Source organism: Mastomys coucha, unplaced genomic scaffold, assembly GCF_008632895.1.
Source record: "Mastomys coucha isolate ucsf_1 unplaced genomic scaffold, UCSF_Mcou_1 pScaffold5, whole genome shotgun sequence".
Taxonomy (NCBI): Eukaryota; Metazoa; Chordata; class Mammalia; order Rodentia; family Muridae; genus Mastomys; species Mastomys coucha.
This window is the reverse complement of record NW_022196911.1, coordinates 97,418,202-97,434,643: the sequence shown is the minus strand read 5'-3', so window position 1 is coordinate 97,434,643 and position 16,442 is coordinate 97,418,202. Positions and strand designations below refer to the sequence as shown.

General features: G+C 48.1%; 1 protein-coding gene across 1 annotated transcript in view; it reads right to left on the bottom strand.

Annotated features, from left to right (window-relative positions):
- Positions 1-12,603: 12,603 nt before the first annotated feature.
- Aoc3 (amine oxidase copper containing 3) overlaps positions 12,604-16,442 on the bottom strand; it is a 6,434-nt gene continuing 2,595 nt past the window's right edge. The window contains exons 2-4 of the mRNA XM_031351556.1: positions 14,684-14,969; positions 14,189-14,318; positions 12,604-13,246 (exon numbers count right to left, since the gene is read on the bottom strand). Coding sequence (XP_031207416.1) covers positions 12,971-13,246; positions 14,189-14,318; positions 14,684-14,969 — 692 coding nt within the window. The 3' untranslated portion in view covers positions 12,604-12,970. The remainder of the gene's footprint in view (positions 13,247-14,188; positions 14,319-14,683; positions 14,970-16,442) is intronic.

Genomic DNA, 16,442 nt, shown 5'->3' with positions numbered 1-16,442 from the left:
TTTACATACTTACTGAAATAGCTTATCACCAGATGGTGGTGCCCCCTCATCTTTAAGTCCAGCACTTGGAAGGCAGAGGTAGGTGGATCTCTAAGTTCAGAGGCCAGCCTGGTCTACAGAGTGAGCTTCAGGACGGCCAGGACTACACAGAGAAACCCTGTCTCAAAAAACAAACAAACAAACAAACAAACAAACAAACAAAAAAACAAAAAACAAAAAGAAAAAGAAAAAGAAAAAAAAAAGCCTATGAATTCCAGTTAGTAAAATGTTAAATAATAGCTATATGCACTGAACATTTACTATGTTCAGGACTATTTTAAGAAAATGCATGGATTATACTTAATTCCCTTTTTAAAAAGCATTCATATATATATACATATACATATACATATATATACATATACATATATATGCTTATTTTATGTATGAGTATGCTGTAGCTGTCTTCAGACACACCACAAAAGGGCATCGGATCCCATTACAGATTGTTATGAGCCACCATGTGGTTGCTGAGAATTGAACTCAGGACCTCTAGAAGAGCAGCCAGTGCTGAGCCACCTCTCCAGCCCCTTGATTCTCATAAAAATCCTGAAGTAGGTTTTATTACTCTCCCTACTGCATGGGTGATAAAATTGAGGTACTAGGGATGTTAAGTAACTTGTCCTAGGTCACATTGACTGGATCAAATCCCAGCAGTGTCGCTCCAGAGGCAGCCTAACCACTAACCTAAACCACTGTACCCCATTGCTTCTGCTTGTCCAGAGCAAGAAAACACCAGCACACTGAACTGCTGCCTCCAAACCATTCCCTCCCTCCCCTAGCAGCTTCCTCGAGGTGGAAGAGAAAACAGTGGTCCAGTTCCTCTGTCACTGCCCCTACTCCATGGCCTGTTGGGTCTACCTCCAAGTTCAGGGTTCCTTCTGAGCTAGGGGAACTGCTTTCCTGACTTGCTCATATCCACCCGCCCAGAACCCTTTGTCTTCAGTTCCTTCCTGCAACCTTTGCTGGACAGGAGTTTAGATAATAGCAGTGTCCCACGGGGAAGGGAAGTGCTTGGGCCTACCCTGTCAGTATTGCCCTTTGGCCTTGTGTCCTGTCCTCAGCTGACAGTGCAAAAAGAGTCGGTTATTCACCTGGGGTCTTTGGACTTCCACTCTTTTTTTTTTTGAGGGAGTCAAATGTGAAAATGGATGTGAAATGGCTTTTTAAATTTTAAGACACAGAAGCGATGTGACTCTAATAACGCTAATGATGACTGCCTGCTCCAGTTTCTTTCTTTTTTTTTTTTTTTTTTTTTTTTTTTTTTTGGTTTTTCGAGACAGGGTTTCTCTGTATAGCTCTGGCTGTCCTGGAACTCGCTCTGTAGACCAGGCTGGCCTCGAACTCAGAAATCCACCTGCCTCTGCCTCCCAAGTGCTGGGATTAAAGGCGTGCACCACCACTGTGACCTGCTTTTCGTGTAGATTCTGGGGACAGAACTCAGGTCCTTATGCCTTCAGAGCAAGCATTTCCCCTTTCCGAGGAACTCTAGCTCCATGCTTCTTAAGCAAGGGATACAGGTAGGCAGTTCAGCATATGAACCTCCATCAGAGCGACAGATACAGGCAGGAATCAGGGAGAGCAAGTAGCCACGTGCTCCGGAGAAAGTAGCAGAAGCGATCAATGTTTGAATTGAGTTTTACTGGGAAAGACCTGCTTAGTAAAGGCATGGGGTCTAGCGTGTACCACAGCGGGAAGCATCAGGCAGGCTGGAGAGTAAAGGGCTGACCCCCTATGTGTGGGAAGCTCTGAAGATTTAAAGGAACAGTTGGCCAAGGAAAGATTGTAGGAGAGAAGGTAGGAGTTCACTTACTTTGTACTTGCCTCTGGGGCTGAGAGTATAGCGCTATTGGCAGAATGCTTGGCTAATGTGCGTGAAGCTGGATTCAATCCCCAGGATTGCATAGACCTGATGTGGTGGTGTGTGCTTACACCCAGCTCTGGGGAAGTAGTGGCAGTAGGGCCAGAAGTTCAAGGTCACTCAAAGCTACCTAGTGAATGGGAGGCCTCCTAGGCTACAGGAGACCTTATTTCAAAAATTGAAACCTGAGAGATTAATCTGAAAGTTAGGTGTGAGCACCGTGTCTGGGCTCACGTGTCAGCACAGGCCCCCTGATGTCTGCTTGCATAGTTCAACTGTTTCTGGATGAAATCATTTCAGTTCAAAGGAAGCCCTGAGTTGTGATTTGAATTCACCTGTGCATCTAGGGTCGTCTTTTAGAGAGAGTCCGGATTCGCCGAAGTGATCCGAGTCCGGATTCGCCGAAGTGATCCCCGAAGGCCAGTTTGTTTATTTACAGAAACTGGCAATGCTAACACACTGATCACAAGAAACAGTTTGTTTATTTCCAAGAGAGAAGCAAGGCCTGGGGTCAGAGTTTAATGGAGCTTTTCCTGCTCAGCCTGGTTCAGCCCCTGGGACCAGCATAAAAGTAGAAGAGAACTGACTCCATGGAGTTTTCCTCTGACTCCCACATACATGATGGTATATATACATGCCTACACACATGCCTGTGCGTGTACACACATACACACACCACCAGCTCACTCATGTTGGGCTTGGGTTGTGCCCCAAAGAGTATTTGGGTTTGGGTCTGGTACTGCTATACACTCAAATGCTAAATACCAGCCCCCAGCATGTTTGCCCCCAACAGGCAGATCCTCTGATACGCCAAGTGATGCTTTTCGAACCTTGCTGCCCAATTTAAAGCTGTTGGTTAAATAAAAATGGCTACAGCCAATTACCGGGGAGAATAGAATGAGGCAGAGTTTCAGTTCCTGGGCTAGCGGTTGCATATAGGGACCTTGAGGAAGGAGAGAGGAGAAGGTGAAAAAGGAGCATGGGAGAAAGAAGATGGAGAGGGACAGGTTTCCATGAGATGGGACGGACCAGGAGCATGAGCCTGAGTGGCATGCTCCCTGAAGACAGAGCAATGGAGCAGAAATAACCTGACTCAAACTGCAAGTCCTTGGGTAGCACAGTTGGGAAGCAGACAGTCTAGCGTTAGAAAAACAGACTAGGGGTGTTCCAGGAATTGTGCAAGTGCTGATTAAATGGATCCCTAGGACTCTGCTGCTCTGTTGCTGTTAACTAAGGGTCTGGCTGGGCCATGTTAATCACTGAGAGTTTATTAAAGTCCATTTATAAAGGAGTGTTTCCCAAACGGGGGGGGGGGCAGGGGGAGAAGCTCTTTCCAGGTAGGCCAGGGCTGCAGCCTTGGCAGGCAGCTGCAACTCTACTGAGAAGACACAGTTGTCCAAGGGTCAGGCCTGGGCTGCATCCACCAGCCCTGGCCCCAGGTGCTTGGTCAGAAACTCATCACAGCTGTCAGCTCCTTGGCTCAGATCTGCAAACAGCTGGCTCTGGCCAGGGGGTGTCCAGGGCTGGATAGTAGGAAATGTGAGGGGGCAACAAGGAGTGAGGCCCACCTAACTGTCTCTCAATTTTTCCTCTTACTCTTCCTTCTCCTAGGCCTGTCACCAGAAACCTCAATAGGTAGAGAGATTGAAGACATGCATAGCTAGACTCCCACCACCTCAGGCTCTGGTTCTGAATAGGAAATAGCAAGGCTGAATGACAGAAAGGACTTTGGCAAGGATGTCTCTCTTCTGGCCTCTGGATAGCGTCATCAAAAAAAAAAAAAATGGACAAAGCACACAGGTACTCAGGTCAGGACAGGTGCAAGTGGGGCTGGGGGATGAACTTTGCCTTCAAGTGACTCAGAAAAGTCATCTCTGTCCTGTTCAAAGTAAGCAACACACTCTGAGCAGTGGGGAGCCACATGTGCACCAGGTGTGTTCTGGAGAACAGCTGGGAGCTAGCACCTTGCCTAGCACCTGAGCCACAGCTGGATTCCGTTATCCCCACTTTTCTTCCTCTAGTTAGAAGCACTTCTGACATTTCTTCCCCACCCCACCCCCCAGAAGTCCTGTCCCTCCACCACTACTCCCTGTTCCCTATCTCCTGTCCCTGTCCCTGTCCCCAGCCACCACAATCCCCCAGCGACTTTCAGTGAATCACACACACAATGAGCAGAAGCCAGGGAGGAGCCGAGCTATAGGGCTAAGCCATGTTCATTCATGGAGGCTTGGGGGTTTCTAAGCATTGGCTAGGAGGGTGTGAGGTGCTGAGCTGCTTCCTTGATGAGGATCAAGGAAGATGCACCAGGTAACTGTAACCCTCCTGCCCCCTTGAGCACGACTGACAAGCAGGCCAGGTCACAGGTCAGATGTGGCTGGGCCGCTGACCTCAAGGTTAATGTACTAGCCAGCACCTTTTTTTTTTTTTTTTTTTGGTTTTTCGAGACAGGGTTTCTCTGTGTAGCCCTGGCTGTCCTGGAACTCACTTTGTAGACCAGGCTGGCCTCGAAGTCAGAAATCCACCTGCCTCTGCCTCCCAAGTGCTGGGATTAAAGACGTGTGCCACCACTGCCCAGCTCTTGTCTGTTCCTTTAACTAGCTTCCTCTATTATTTTCATGAGAGCTGGGTGCAGCCTATCTTTGACTCCTCCTGTCAAATCCTTTTCATTTTGTCTACCTTTCATTTAGACATCACTTTCAAACATGGCGATTTCTCCTATAAATTTAATTTTAATTTAAAAATGTGCACTAAGGGTGTGTTTATATCTCAGCCCAAGGGATTAAAAGTGTGTGATGTGTCTGCATTCCATCACACAGGCCTAGGTCTTTGGTTGTAATCCTTTGCCAGAGCAGCCATGTTGCTGGAATAAAATTCCTCTACAGATAAGGCCTCCGGAAGCCTAAGTCTATCTCTAGCTGCACTCTTGGAACTTTGGTGGCAGATCCTCTCCCTTGTTCTTGAGAGCTGTGGGCATGAGCTCCTGTCAAGGATGTGAGAAGCAGAAATTTCCAGCGGGATGGGATTTCCACACAGTTCCCCTCTCTCTCCATGGGGTAGCCCTCCCTCTCTTCCAGGAAGCTGAAACCTGGTTTCTGTCTTCCTCACCTGCCTTCTGTATTCTGAAGCAGCTCTCTGGGGCGCAGGGTAGGGGGCAGGACTATATGATAAATATTGTTCATTGAAAACACATTTTTGGAACATTCTGGTGAGCATTTGGCAAACAAACAAACCATAAGTGGTTTAGAAACATGGCTGAGGGGGTAGTCTAGTTAGTGCAGCGTTTGCCTAGCACGACCGAAACTTGGGTTCCCTTCCCAACGTCACAAAACGCCAGCACGGCAGTGCTCGCCTGTAACCCCAGCCCTCAGGAGAAGGATGAGTTCCAAGCCTTTCTCTTCTGTACAGAGCACTCAAGGCAAGCCTGAGCTCGGGAAGACTTGGATCTTCACAAAATATCAAAATGGACAGGAAGAGTGTGCGTGACAGATTCTGTCATCTCTGATGAACAATCCCTTGACTCCTCTTGTCTCTCCTTCCAGGGAGGTCCCGAGTGGGTATAGAGGACAGATGTGGTCAGAGAACTGAAGCCATAGAGAAAAGAGGGTAAAGGTTGGTGGGAGGGGTGGGGGAAAAGCGCTGGAGCGCTTCCCCGACACTGGAAGAGCAGCTCACTGGGGAACTCCACGGGACTCCAAAGTAAAGACTGAGTGTGTGCGCGCTCAAACCCTGGTGGATGTGGAACTCTGCCTTCTTCCTACCCACCCAAAGCTTGGAGAAGGGCCAGCTTCAGGGAGGAGCCTGTAGCCCCACCCCTCCTCCGCCACCCAGCCATCAAGGCAAGGAATCAGAAGGGGCTTTCCCTGTGTCATCTAGATGAAGGGTCACACTGCCCCTGTGGGAGCCAGCGTTCTTTTATCAAAGCTCTCTTCAAAATGTGAATACAAAACATATCAAAAGAAGAATTTATTCCTGGGCCAAATGTGCGTGACCCTGGCCCGGAACACAGGTGTAGGTTGCCTCAGGTAGCATATCCCAACTCGGAAGTCATTTCATGGAGTTTCAGACCTAAGAAAAGTCACAAGCCAGGACATTTTCAAATACTTCGGTGGAAGTCTCAGGTTAGGGGGATTCAGCAAAGTAAGGAGACCTCCGGTGTGGATTCCAGATGTTATCCCACCATGTTGTTAGCTTTTAAGTAGTTGGAGGTCGGTGGTTTGCTAAAAGAGTTTGTTTGTTTGGAGTGTTGGCTGGCTTTTGCTTTGAGACAGGGTCTCATGTATCCCAGGCTAGTATTGCATTCACTGTGTAATGGAGAATGACGGTGAACTCCTGAAGCTCTTGTTTATACCCTTGTACTGGCTGTTTTTGTGTGTCAACTTGACACAGCTGGAGTTATCACAGAGAAGGGAGCTTCAGTTGAGGAAATGCCTCCCTGAGATCCAGCTGTGGGGCATTTTCTCAATTAGTGATCAAGGGGGTAGGGCCCCTTGTGGGTGGTGCCATCTCTGGGCTGGAGGTCTTGGGTTCTATAAGAGAGCAGGCTGAGCAAGCCAGGGGAAGTAAGCCAGTAAGGAACATCTCTCCATGGTCTCTGTGTCAGCTCCTGCTTCCTGACTTGCTTGAGTTCCAGTCCTGACTTCCTTTGGTGATGAACAGCAATGTGGAAGTAAGCTGAATAAACCCTTTCCTCCCCAACTTGCTTCTTGGTCATGATGTTTGTGCAGGAATCGAAACCCTGACTAAGACAACCCTTCAAGTGCTGCGATTACTGGATTAAGCAACCATATCACAATTCAAAAGTTAAGTACCTTATAGTTGCAAAGATGTTTTGTCAGACACACCAGTGGGCAACAGATTTCTATTAAAGAGACTGAAGGCTCGGATGGTGGTGGCGCATGCTTTTAATCTCAGCACTCGGGAGGCAATGGCAGGTGGATTTCTAAGTTCGAGGCCAGACTGGTCTACAGAGTGAGTTCCAGGACAGCCAGGGCTACACAGAGAAACCCTGTCTTGAAAAACCAAAAAGAGCCAGGCAGTGGTGGTGCATGCCTTTAATCCCAGCACTTGGGAGGCAGAGGCAGGCAGATTTCTGAGTTTGAGGCCAGCCTGGTCTACAGAGTGAGTACCAGTACAGCCAGCACCACACAGAAAAACACTGTCTTGAAAAACCAAAAAAAAAAAAAAAAGAAAGAAAGAAAGAAAGTACAGACGTAGAGGAGGAGAGAGTGTGGGACTTCGAGGCAGGAAGGAGATCCGGAAGCAACAGGAAGTGCACACCAGTTTCCCATTGAAGATGTTACACTGACATTTGCCAGTACCCATGGTCCATGGTCAGCAGTAGGACAGTGGGTCGAAGGGTGATTTCCTGAGACCAGCAACCAGATCCATGCAGTTGGAAGAAGGGGTGTGTGGAAGACAGAGCTACTTCTGCCTGCTGGAGCTGCATGGCCAGGCAGAGGCTTGACAAGATATAGGTTGCCAGGGAAGATCCAGTCAGTATCTGGAGACTGAAGAACAGATTTTTCAGCTGCCTCAGAAGGCTAAGAAAGGAGTACCACTCATTCAAGGCCAGCCAGAGCTATGTAGCAAGCCAGGCCACCCTGAGCTACATACTGAGCCCTTTTCTTAAAAACCTAACTGAATAGTCGGGCAGTTGTGGTGCACACCTTTAATCCCAGTACTTGGGAGGCACAGACAGGCAGATTTCTGAGTTTGAGGCCAGCCTGGTCTACAGAGTGAGTTCCAGGACAGCCAGGGCTACACAGAGAGACCCTGTCTTGGAAAACAAAACAAAACAAAACACTTAACTGAATAAACAAACACAGAAGGAAGATAGCAGACTATTCCTGAGTTGCTTTGCCTCCACAGACAGTGTGGATTAATGGAAAGAAACCAATGGGCATAATGGATTCCACCTTTAATCCCAGTACTCGGGAGGCAGAGGTGGGTGGATCTGTAAGGTCAAGGCCAGACTGCTCTATGTGATAAGATGTAGGCTATTCAGTGTTAGATAGTGAGAGCCTGTGAAAAATAAAAATTAGAAGAAAGGGGGGAGGGCATAAGGGGACTCCTCCACACGTTCCAAGGTTTATTATGTTTTTTCCCAGTCACCCTATGCATTGTGTAAGTGTACACAAGCGATCTGACCACTTACTGGGAAATCAGCTTCCTAGAAAGGGGATTGATTGGTGGGGAGGGTCACCCTTTGATCAGCAACGGAACACACTACTGTCTGTCCTGGAGTGTCTTCGAACTCTCACTCCTCCGCCCCAGGCCACCTTTTGTTCTCTGTAAGATCAAGGTAGACATCCCATCCTCTAGGGCCGTGGTCCTCAGCTTTCCTAACGCCGCAACCCCTTTTATACAGCTCCTCATGTTGTGGTGACCCCCAACAGGAAAGTTACTTTCACCTCTACTTCAGAGCTGTAATTTTGGCACTGGTAGGAATCTTAGTGGAAATGTCTGTGTTTTCTGACGGCAAGCCAGCAAGCACCTCTCTGTCATGGGCTCTGCTTCAGTCCTTGCCTCCGTGTTCCCATCTTGAGTTCCTGCCCCAACTTCTCTGCATGATAAGCTAAAAGAAACCTTTTCTTCCCCCAGTTGCTTTTGGTCACGATATTTTATACAGCAATAGAAACCCTAACTAAGACAGTTTTTGTTGTTGTTGTTGTTGTTTTGGTTTGGTTTGTTTTGTTTTGGTTTTTCGAGACAGGGTTTCTCTGAGTAGCCCTGGCTGTCCTGGAACTAACTCTGTAGACCAGGCTGGCCTCGAACTCAGAAATCTGCCTGCCTCTGCCTCCCAAGTTCTGGGATTAAAGTCGTGCGCCACCACCGCCCGGCACAGGTTTTTAATTGTTGCATTTGTGTGTGTTCCTGGGCATGAGTGTTCATGTGTGCAAGAGACAGGGAAATGATAGAAAGGACCTTACAAAACCAATTTAAGGAGGAGAGACTTGTTTTAGTTCATGGTTTCAGAAGGTTCTGTCTCTCGCGGTGAGGACAGTGTGGGAAAGCATAGCAATGTGAACCATGGTGGAACAGGGAGCAGAGAGAGCAAGACGGGAAGCAGCCAGAGATGATAGCTTCCAAGGGCTCACCCAGTGGCCTCCTTCCTCCAGTTTGACATCATGTTCTAAGTTTCTAGGGGCTGGCGAGATGGCTCAGTGGATAAGAGCACTGACTGTTCTTCCAAAGGTCCTGAGTTCAAATCCCAGCAACCACATGGTGGCTCACAAACCACCCATAATGAGATCTGAAATCCTCTTCTGGCGTGTCTGAAGACAGCTACAGTGTACTTATGTATAATAATAAATAAATCTTTAAAAAAAAGTTTCTAGAGCCTCCCAAAATAGCACCACCATTTTAGAAACTAGATATTCAAGCCACTAAGCTATGGAGGGATTATATATTCAAATAATAACAGTAGCTCTGTCTAGTCTTAGATTCATGATCCTTTTACCATAGACTTTTCGGTGCTGGGATTATAGGTGTGCACCACTATGTTTGACTTCCGTGAAACTCTTTACTTCAAGAAAGAATTCCTTCCTTCAGGTCTGGAGTCTGGAACTGGAGCTGGAGTCTGGAACTGAACTCGGGGAAGAGGCATCTGACCCATCTTGAATGCCCCATAGTGGGCGTCTTCAGTCTTCATTCCCAGATGGACTGGCTGGTTGTGTGTCAACTTGACACAGTCTGGAGTTATCACAGAGAATGAAGCCTCCCTTGAGGAAATGCCTCCATGAGATCCAGTTGTAAGGCATTTTCTCAATTAGTGATCATGGAGGGAGGGCCCATTGTGGGTGGGACCATCCCTGGGCTAGTAATCTTGGGTTCTATAAGAAAGCAAGCTGAGCAAGCCAGGGGAAGCAAGTCAGTAAGGAACATCCCCCCATGGCCTCTGCATCAGCTCCTGCATCCTGACCTGAGTTCCAGTCCTGACTTGGTGGTCAACAGCAATGTGGAAAGTGTAAGCTGAATAAACCCTTTCCTCCCCAACTTGCTTCTTGGTCATGATATTTTGTGCAGGAATAGAAACCCTGACTAAGACACCAGAGAAGGCCTAGTCATTCTCCCTGTTCAGCCTCCCAGATCCCCTAGCCCAGCTTCTTCTCAGGACCACAGGCCTCCACCTTAAAGCTCTGAAGTTGATTGATTCATTCAATCCACCAAGATGTCAATCTCCTCTTGCTATTCACTCTTTGCCATCTGGTAAGTCTAAGGCTAATACTGTAGACAATGCAGTGGTCTACAGAAGAGACTAGACATGGCAGGGAACTGGAGTCTCATTGCAACCCTCCTGACTTGAGTTGGCCTGAGGTTCCAAAGATCTAGATGTCTGCTCCCACTCCCACCCCTACCCCCACTGAAACATAGACACATGGATCACATTTTCAAAAAGAACTGTGTGCTTCCTCATACATACACATACACATGACCACATATACATGCTCTAGCCCTTCAGTCTAGAGCTGGGCATCATGGAAGTGAATTTCAAGTGAACCTGGCGGTGGCAGGTCGTTTCCTCTGTTTCCATTCTCACCAGCCCAGATGCTGCCACCAGCTTTGAGAAGGAGCCATAAAAGGATGGTGTCTTTATTAGGGATAGCATTGCTGTGATGAATTACCATGGCCAAAACCAAAAACAACCTGGAGAGGGAAGGATTTGTTTGGTGCACAATTTCACAGCATAGTCCATCACAGAAGCAAGTCAGGACAGGAACTCAAACGGAGCAGGGACTTGGAGCTGATGCAGAGGCCATGGAAGGGTGCTGTTTCCTGGCTTGCTTTCCACAGCTTGCTCAGCCTTTCTTACAGACCCACACCACCATCAGTGGGCTGGGCTCTCCCCCAGAAGTCACTAATTAAGAAAATGTCCTAGCTGGGCAGTGGTGGCCCACGCCTTTAATCCCAGCACTTGAAAGGCAGAGGCAGGTGGATTTCCGAGTTCGAGGCCAACGTGGTCTACAGAGTGAGTTCCAGGACAGCCAAGGATATACAGAGAAATCCTGTCTCAAAAAAACAAAACAAAACAAAAACAAACAAACAAACAAGAAAATGTCCTAAAGGCTTGCCGATAGCCCAGCCTTATGGAGACATTTTCTTATTTGAGGCTCCAATGACTCTAGCTTATTGTAGGGTTGACATAAAACTAGCCAGCCCAGATGGGAACAAAAAGATGTACATATAAAGGAGACTTGAATTCTTTAGGTTGGAAGGATGGGGAGTAGTGAAGTCAGAACTCACAACTGAGCGCACATCCTCTTTGGCTCCCAAAGAGCCAAAGCATCTGCTTGTCCTTCATCCTTCTCTACCTACCCCAGACCATGTTATAAATGAAGCCAGCCACTGTTAGCCCTGCTCCTTACTGAAGATTTCCTCCCTGATCTTTGGAGTCTGCATTCTCTCCACTGACTGACTCCCTCCCAAACCATGGTTCCACATCAACCTATGGGAGAACGTAAGACTGGGACAGGACAGAGAGGTGTCAGGGAAATGTTCCAGGTGTCTGAGCTCTTGAATATGTTGCCTCTCTGGTCAGAAGCTGAGCAGTACCCAACACTATTTCTATCACTTCACCTGTTGGTCTAGCCTGGGCATTTGGCATGTCACCTCTTGGTCTAGCCTGGGCACCTGGCCAAGCAGAAGCCCCCATTTCCATTGCTTCTCATTATCTCCTCCTCTGAGAGAAAGAATGGGGATGGAGTGAGCTCTTGACCGAAGCTTAGCACTGCTCTTGAATTGATACAAGAAAAGAAAGGCCAGGACGGTTCGGCAGGCCACCTCCTTCTCTGGGTCTCAAGAACTAGGGCAATCCACACCCTTGCCACACACAGCTTGTTTAAAAGAAAAGAAAAGACAGTTTGTGTTTAACCCACTAATTTATTTTGACAGGGCAATATGGTCACATGGTTCCAAATTCAGGATGGTCAGAAGGGTATGCAGAACCCAATTCCCTCTCTCACCCATCTTCCTCCCCAGAGGTAACTGGTTTTACTCAGTTCTCAAAGGATGCAGAAATAAATATGCACTTATAGCCTACTCATTTTAGCTTTTCTTTTGCTTTTTATTTATTTATTTACTTTCCTGAGACAGGGTTTTATTTATTTATTTACTTTTTTGAGACAGGGTTTTCTGTTTAGCCCTGGCTGTCCTGGAACTCACTCTGTAGACCAGGCTGGCCTCGAACTCAGAAATCCACCTGCCTCTGCCTCTCAAGTACTGGGATTAAAGGCATGCACCACCACCGCCGCCCGGCGCTTTTCTTTTGCTTTAAAGAACTCTCTTTTTGTTTGTTTGTTTGTTTGTTTTATTTTGTTTTGTATTGTTTTGCAAGACAGGGTTTCTCTGTGTAGCTCTGGCTGTCCTGGAACTCGCTTTGTAGACCAGGCTGGCCTCAAATTCAGAAATCCTCCTGCCTCTGCCTTCCAAGTGCTGAGATTAAAGGTGTACATCACCACTGCCCGGCTCTATGACCATCTTGTAAAGAGGGCAAAGCATGGCTGTAGCAAGGACAAGTCCTACGCCTGCCTGATATGTGACAAATGGTAGGAGACAGACAAGTCTGGTCCTCTTCAGCGAGACTTTCCATTGCATCTTTGAGATTTCCACAGACTCTGGTCCAGCCTCATCTGTGGATGTGAAAGACTCAGAGAGACTCTACTTTGGGGTCTCTAGAGAGTTGTCCTCATTGCGGAGTCCTCAAAGCTATTATAAAATTTTTACTGAAAGTCAAATAGTGGGGCAGGTGGGGTGGGAAGAGGAACCATCTTTAAAACAAACCAAAAACAAACCAAATCCCCATAGCCATTACTCCAGGCTCCTAACAAGGCTATTCTTCTTCTTCTTCTATGGCAGGAACTCGGTAAAGGCACAACTAACAAAGCTCAGTGTCCTCCTGCTTCAGGCACCCATGGGCTCAGGATGCTCCAAGCAGGGAGGGAGAGACAAGGAGGGCAGCCGAAGAGAGAGGGGACATCGGAAATACGGGGACAGAAGGAGCCAGATTGCCCTGCGCACTGCCCAGCTGTTTTACTTCCCAGCTCTTGGCTAGATTGTCCATCTTGGGGACACTTATTTATAAGCAAAACCCCCATGAGAGAAGGCAGGGATTTCGGGGACACAGGTGGCAGTCTGGGACAGGCAAGCCAGGGGGTTAACCTCACAGGCCCCGGCATCCTGGCCCTCCCGGAAATAGATGGAGTCGGCAGAGTAGAAGGAGGGGTCCTCATCAAAGAAGTTATACGGCCGGAGGAAGAAGCCCACGCCGTTCCCTACGGTCACTGTGTTGGGAATGTCTTCCGCATGTGGGATGTGCAAAAAGCCAGCTGTCACCCAGGCTACCAAGTCCTAGCAAGAGAGAAGAAAGGAGGATGGTGAGGTTGGCCAGACACACACTCTCTACACAGCGGGCCTTCTTCCCAGGGAAGAAGTTATTCATGAGCCCATAGATCTTGAATCTTTTTAAACAGTGTCTCTTTTGGATGTCCCAGAGGGATAAACATTAAAAGCTCATTGCATATTGGAAACAATATGCACCCACTGCCTTCCAGAGGCTGGCTTGTACCTCCGTCTCTGATGGGTCCCATTACCTTTTGCCTTTTGCCTGCCCACCCCAGAGAGTGATCACTACAGGCCACTTCAGCTTTCCTTCGCTCATTCTCTAAGAGTCCTCCAAGTGTAACGCAGAGAACCGAGTACCAGGGATGGCCAAGACTTAGAAGAAATCATACACCCATCAAGGCAGGGATGGGAGCTGTGGTCTGTGGCTTTTCTCTAGTAACTTCCAGCCCCGTGTGAGTTCTCAGGCCTGGAAAGGGCTCAATTTTTAAAGCTGGCACTTTGAGGGATGTTTAGGTCTTAAGTATGCAGTTGTTTGCATGTGACTTCTTGGCCCCTAGAAGAGTCGGTCTATCTAGAACATTGGTTCCCAACCTGAGGGTCTTGACCTCCACAGGAAGGCATGTTAGATATCCTGCCTATCAGATATTTACATTATAATTCATAACAGTAGCAAAATTACAGTTATGAAGTAGCAACAAAATAATTTTATGGTTGGGGGGGGGTCAGCCCAACATGAGGAACTATATTAAAGGGACACAGCATTAGGAAGGTTGAGAACCACTGCTCTTAAGGAAATGGACACATCTGCTAAAGTGCAAAAGGCAGGAGTCCACTCCCCCTCTGTGGAGTTCCAATGGCTTTCAGGGATCCCCCCAAGCTTCCCCCCCCCCCCGTGAGAAAGTGACACTCATCTTGGGCTCCATCTCGTTCATCCCACCATCCGCTCACCTCTCCAGCAATGGTCTCATTGCTGATGAAGTCAGCGAAGTCCACAGTAGGGGTCCACGGGTCATTCTGGTTGAAGATGCTGGAGCTGCTAGGCTCCTCCTCTTTCCTCCGGGTCACAGCCAAGTGATACCTAGAAGAGCACTGGTTAGGGCTCCATTGTCTCTAAGCTCGAGGTGCCTGTTCATGATGGAAGCAGGCTCAGTGCTCTGACCCCAGCTTTCATACCTCCTCACAGAGCAACACCAGGCTGTAGAATTCCCGTCACCACCCTGGAGGGCCATGTCACATCCCTGCCATTTCATGGTACAACCCACACCCGCACCCCTGAACGGGAAAGAGTTCTTTCCTGGCTTTAGTTCTCCAAGGGGAAATGACACCCCTACCTCAACCCCACGTGTCCACAGAGACAACTGAACTATTTCCTAGTATCCCTTCTCCATTCCTGCTCGGACCTTGTGCTCACCTTCCCAAGCCCTCAGATCACCCATCACTTACCTCCCCCAGCTGAAGGCTTTCTCTATGGGACTTTCCTGGGGCAATGGCTTCCCAGCAAAGCTGAGTATCTGGATGCGGTAGCCCCGCCTATGACCCCACTTGTTGCTGTGGTTACTGGCCAGGTACAGGTAGCGTGGGGTGGCGCCCCCCAGTGGGAAGGCAGCTTCCTCTTCTGTTTCCAGCAGCTTCCGGGTCACTTGTAGCCTTTGCATCTGGTACTCGGGTCGCCAAGGTACATTCATGGGGACAAAAGCCATATCCTCTGCCCAGGCCCAGTTCTTCAGCCCTGTGTAAAGTGTGTAAGCGCTAGTCATTCCACCACTCTGGCAATTTCTGCCATCTACCTGACTTCCGGGTGGAGACCAAAGAGCAGCCCAAAACTGATGGCGTTCTTTGCTTCCCTCCCTGTCAAAACTATTAACCTATAAATTGTAATATTCAGAGGCAAGAGATAAGGCTCAGCAGTTAAGAGTAGTTAAGAGTCAGGACAATTGTGGGGAACACCTTTAATCCCAGTACTTGGGAGACAGAGGCAGGTTGATCTCTGTAAGTTCGAGGCCAGTCTGGTCTACAAAGAGAGTCCAGGACAGCCAGCACTGTTAGCCAAACTAACCAACCAACCAAACAAACAAAAGAGTGCGTACTGTTTTTCCACAGAGCTGGGGATTATCCCTCAGAACCCATGCTCTGGGCCACTCACAAGCTCCAGCTTGTGAACTCCAGAAGGGTCAAACACCTTTTGTTTCCAGTGGCTTGTACAATTCATGTGCACTACACACAGACACACAAGTAAAAATGAAAAAGAAATCTTTCTAGGTTTTGTTTGTTTTTGGTTTTTGGTTTTTTATTTGTTTGTTTTTTTGAGGTAGGGTTTGTCTGTTTATCCCTGGCTGTCCTGCAGTTCACACTGTAGACCAGGCTGGCCTCAAACTCAGAGATCTGCCTGCCTCTGCCTCCTGAGTGCTGGAATCAAAGGAATGTGTCATCACTGCCTGGCCAAAAAAAAAAAAAAAAAATTAAAGGAAAGGGCTCTGAGATGTAATTCAATCATTGTTTTCATAACTTATTTTTCTTTTCTTCCTCTGTCTTCCTCTTTCTCTCATTCTTTCTTCCTTCTTTCCCTTTCTTCCTTCCTTCTCTCTTGGAGTAACCTGTCCTTATCCCTGAGGACAGAGCTGAGTAAATTCTCCCCTTCCCCTCACTCTCACAGGCTCGAAGGGGGCACAGCCTGGGCCTGCAGAGTGAGGAGGTCTGGGTGAGACAGGGTCGGCATTCCAGGACCTCCCCATCTCCCAGGATACCATTTCTGTCTACCCTTAAAGGATATCATCAAGACAAGTCCTGGGAGGCCATTCTAGGTAAGAGTGAAGCCCGAATTAAAACAGAGACACCATGGGCTGTGTCCAGGACCTGGGAGCTCGCTGGTACAGCTCCCACAGTGCACTGGAGAAAATCTCAGGGTGGGCTAGAGCTGGCAGAATGGAGGCCTTCTGTTAGGCAGGTGTTAGGAAGTCAGCAGCTATGGGATGTGGAAGCAGCATGCTAGCATGTGTGGGACAGCTCTCTGTACACAGTGGACCCTGGAACTGAGAGCATCCGGAGTGGTCTGCCGCTAGGCGGTGGTGGCACACATCTTTAATCTCTTTAATGTTGGAGGCAGAGGTGGGCAGATAGATATTCTGTAAGTTTGAAGACAGCCTGATCTACAGAGTAAATTTCAGGACAGCCAGGGATACACAGAGAAACCTTGTCTCGAAAA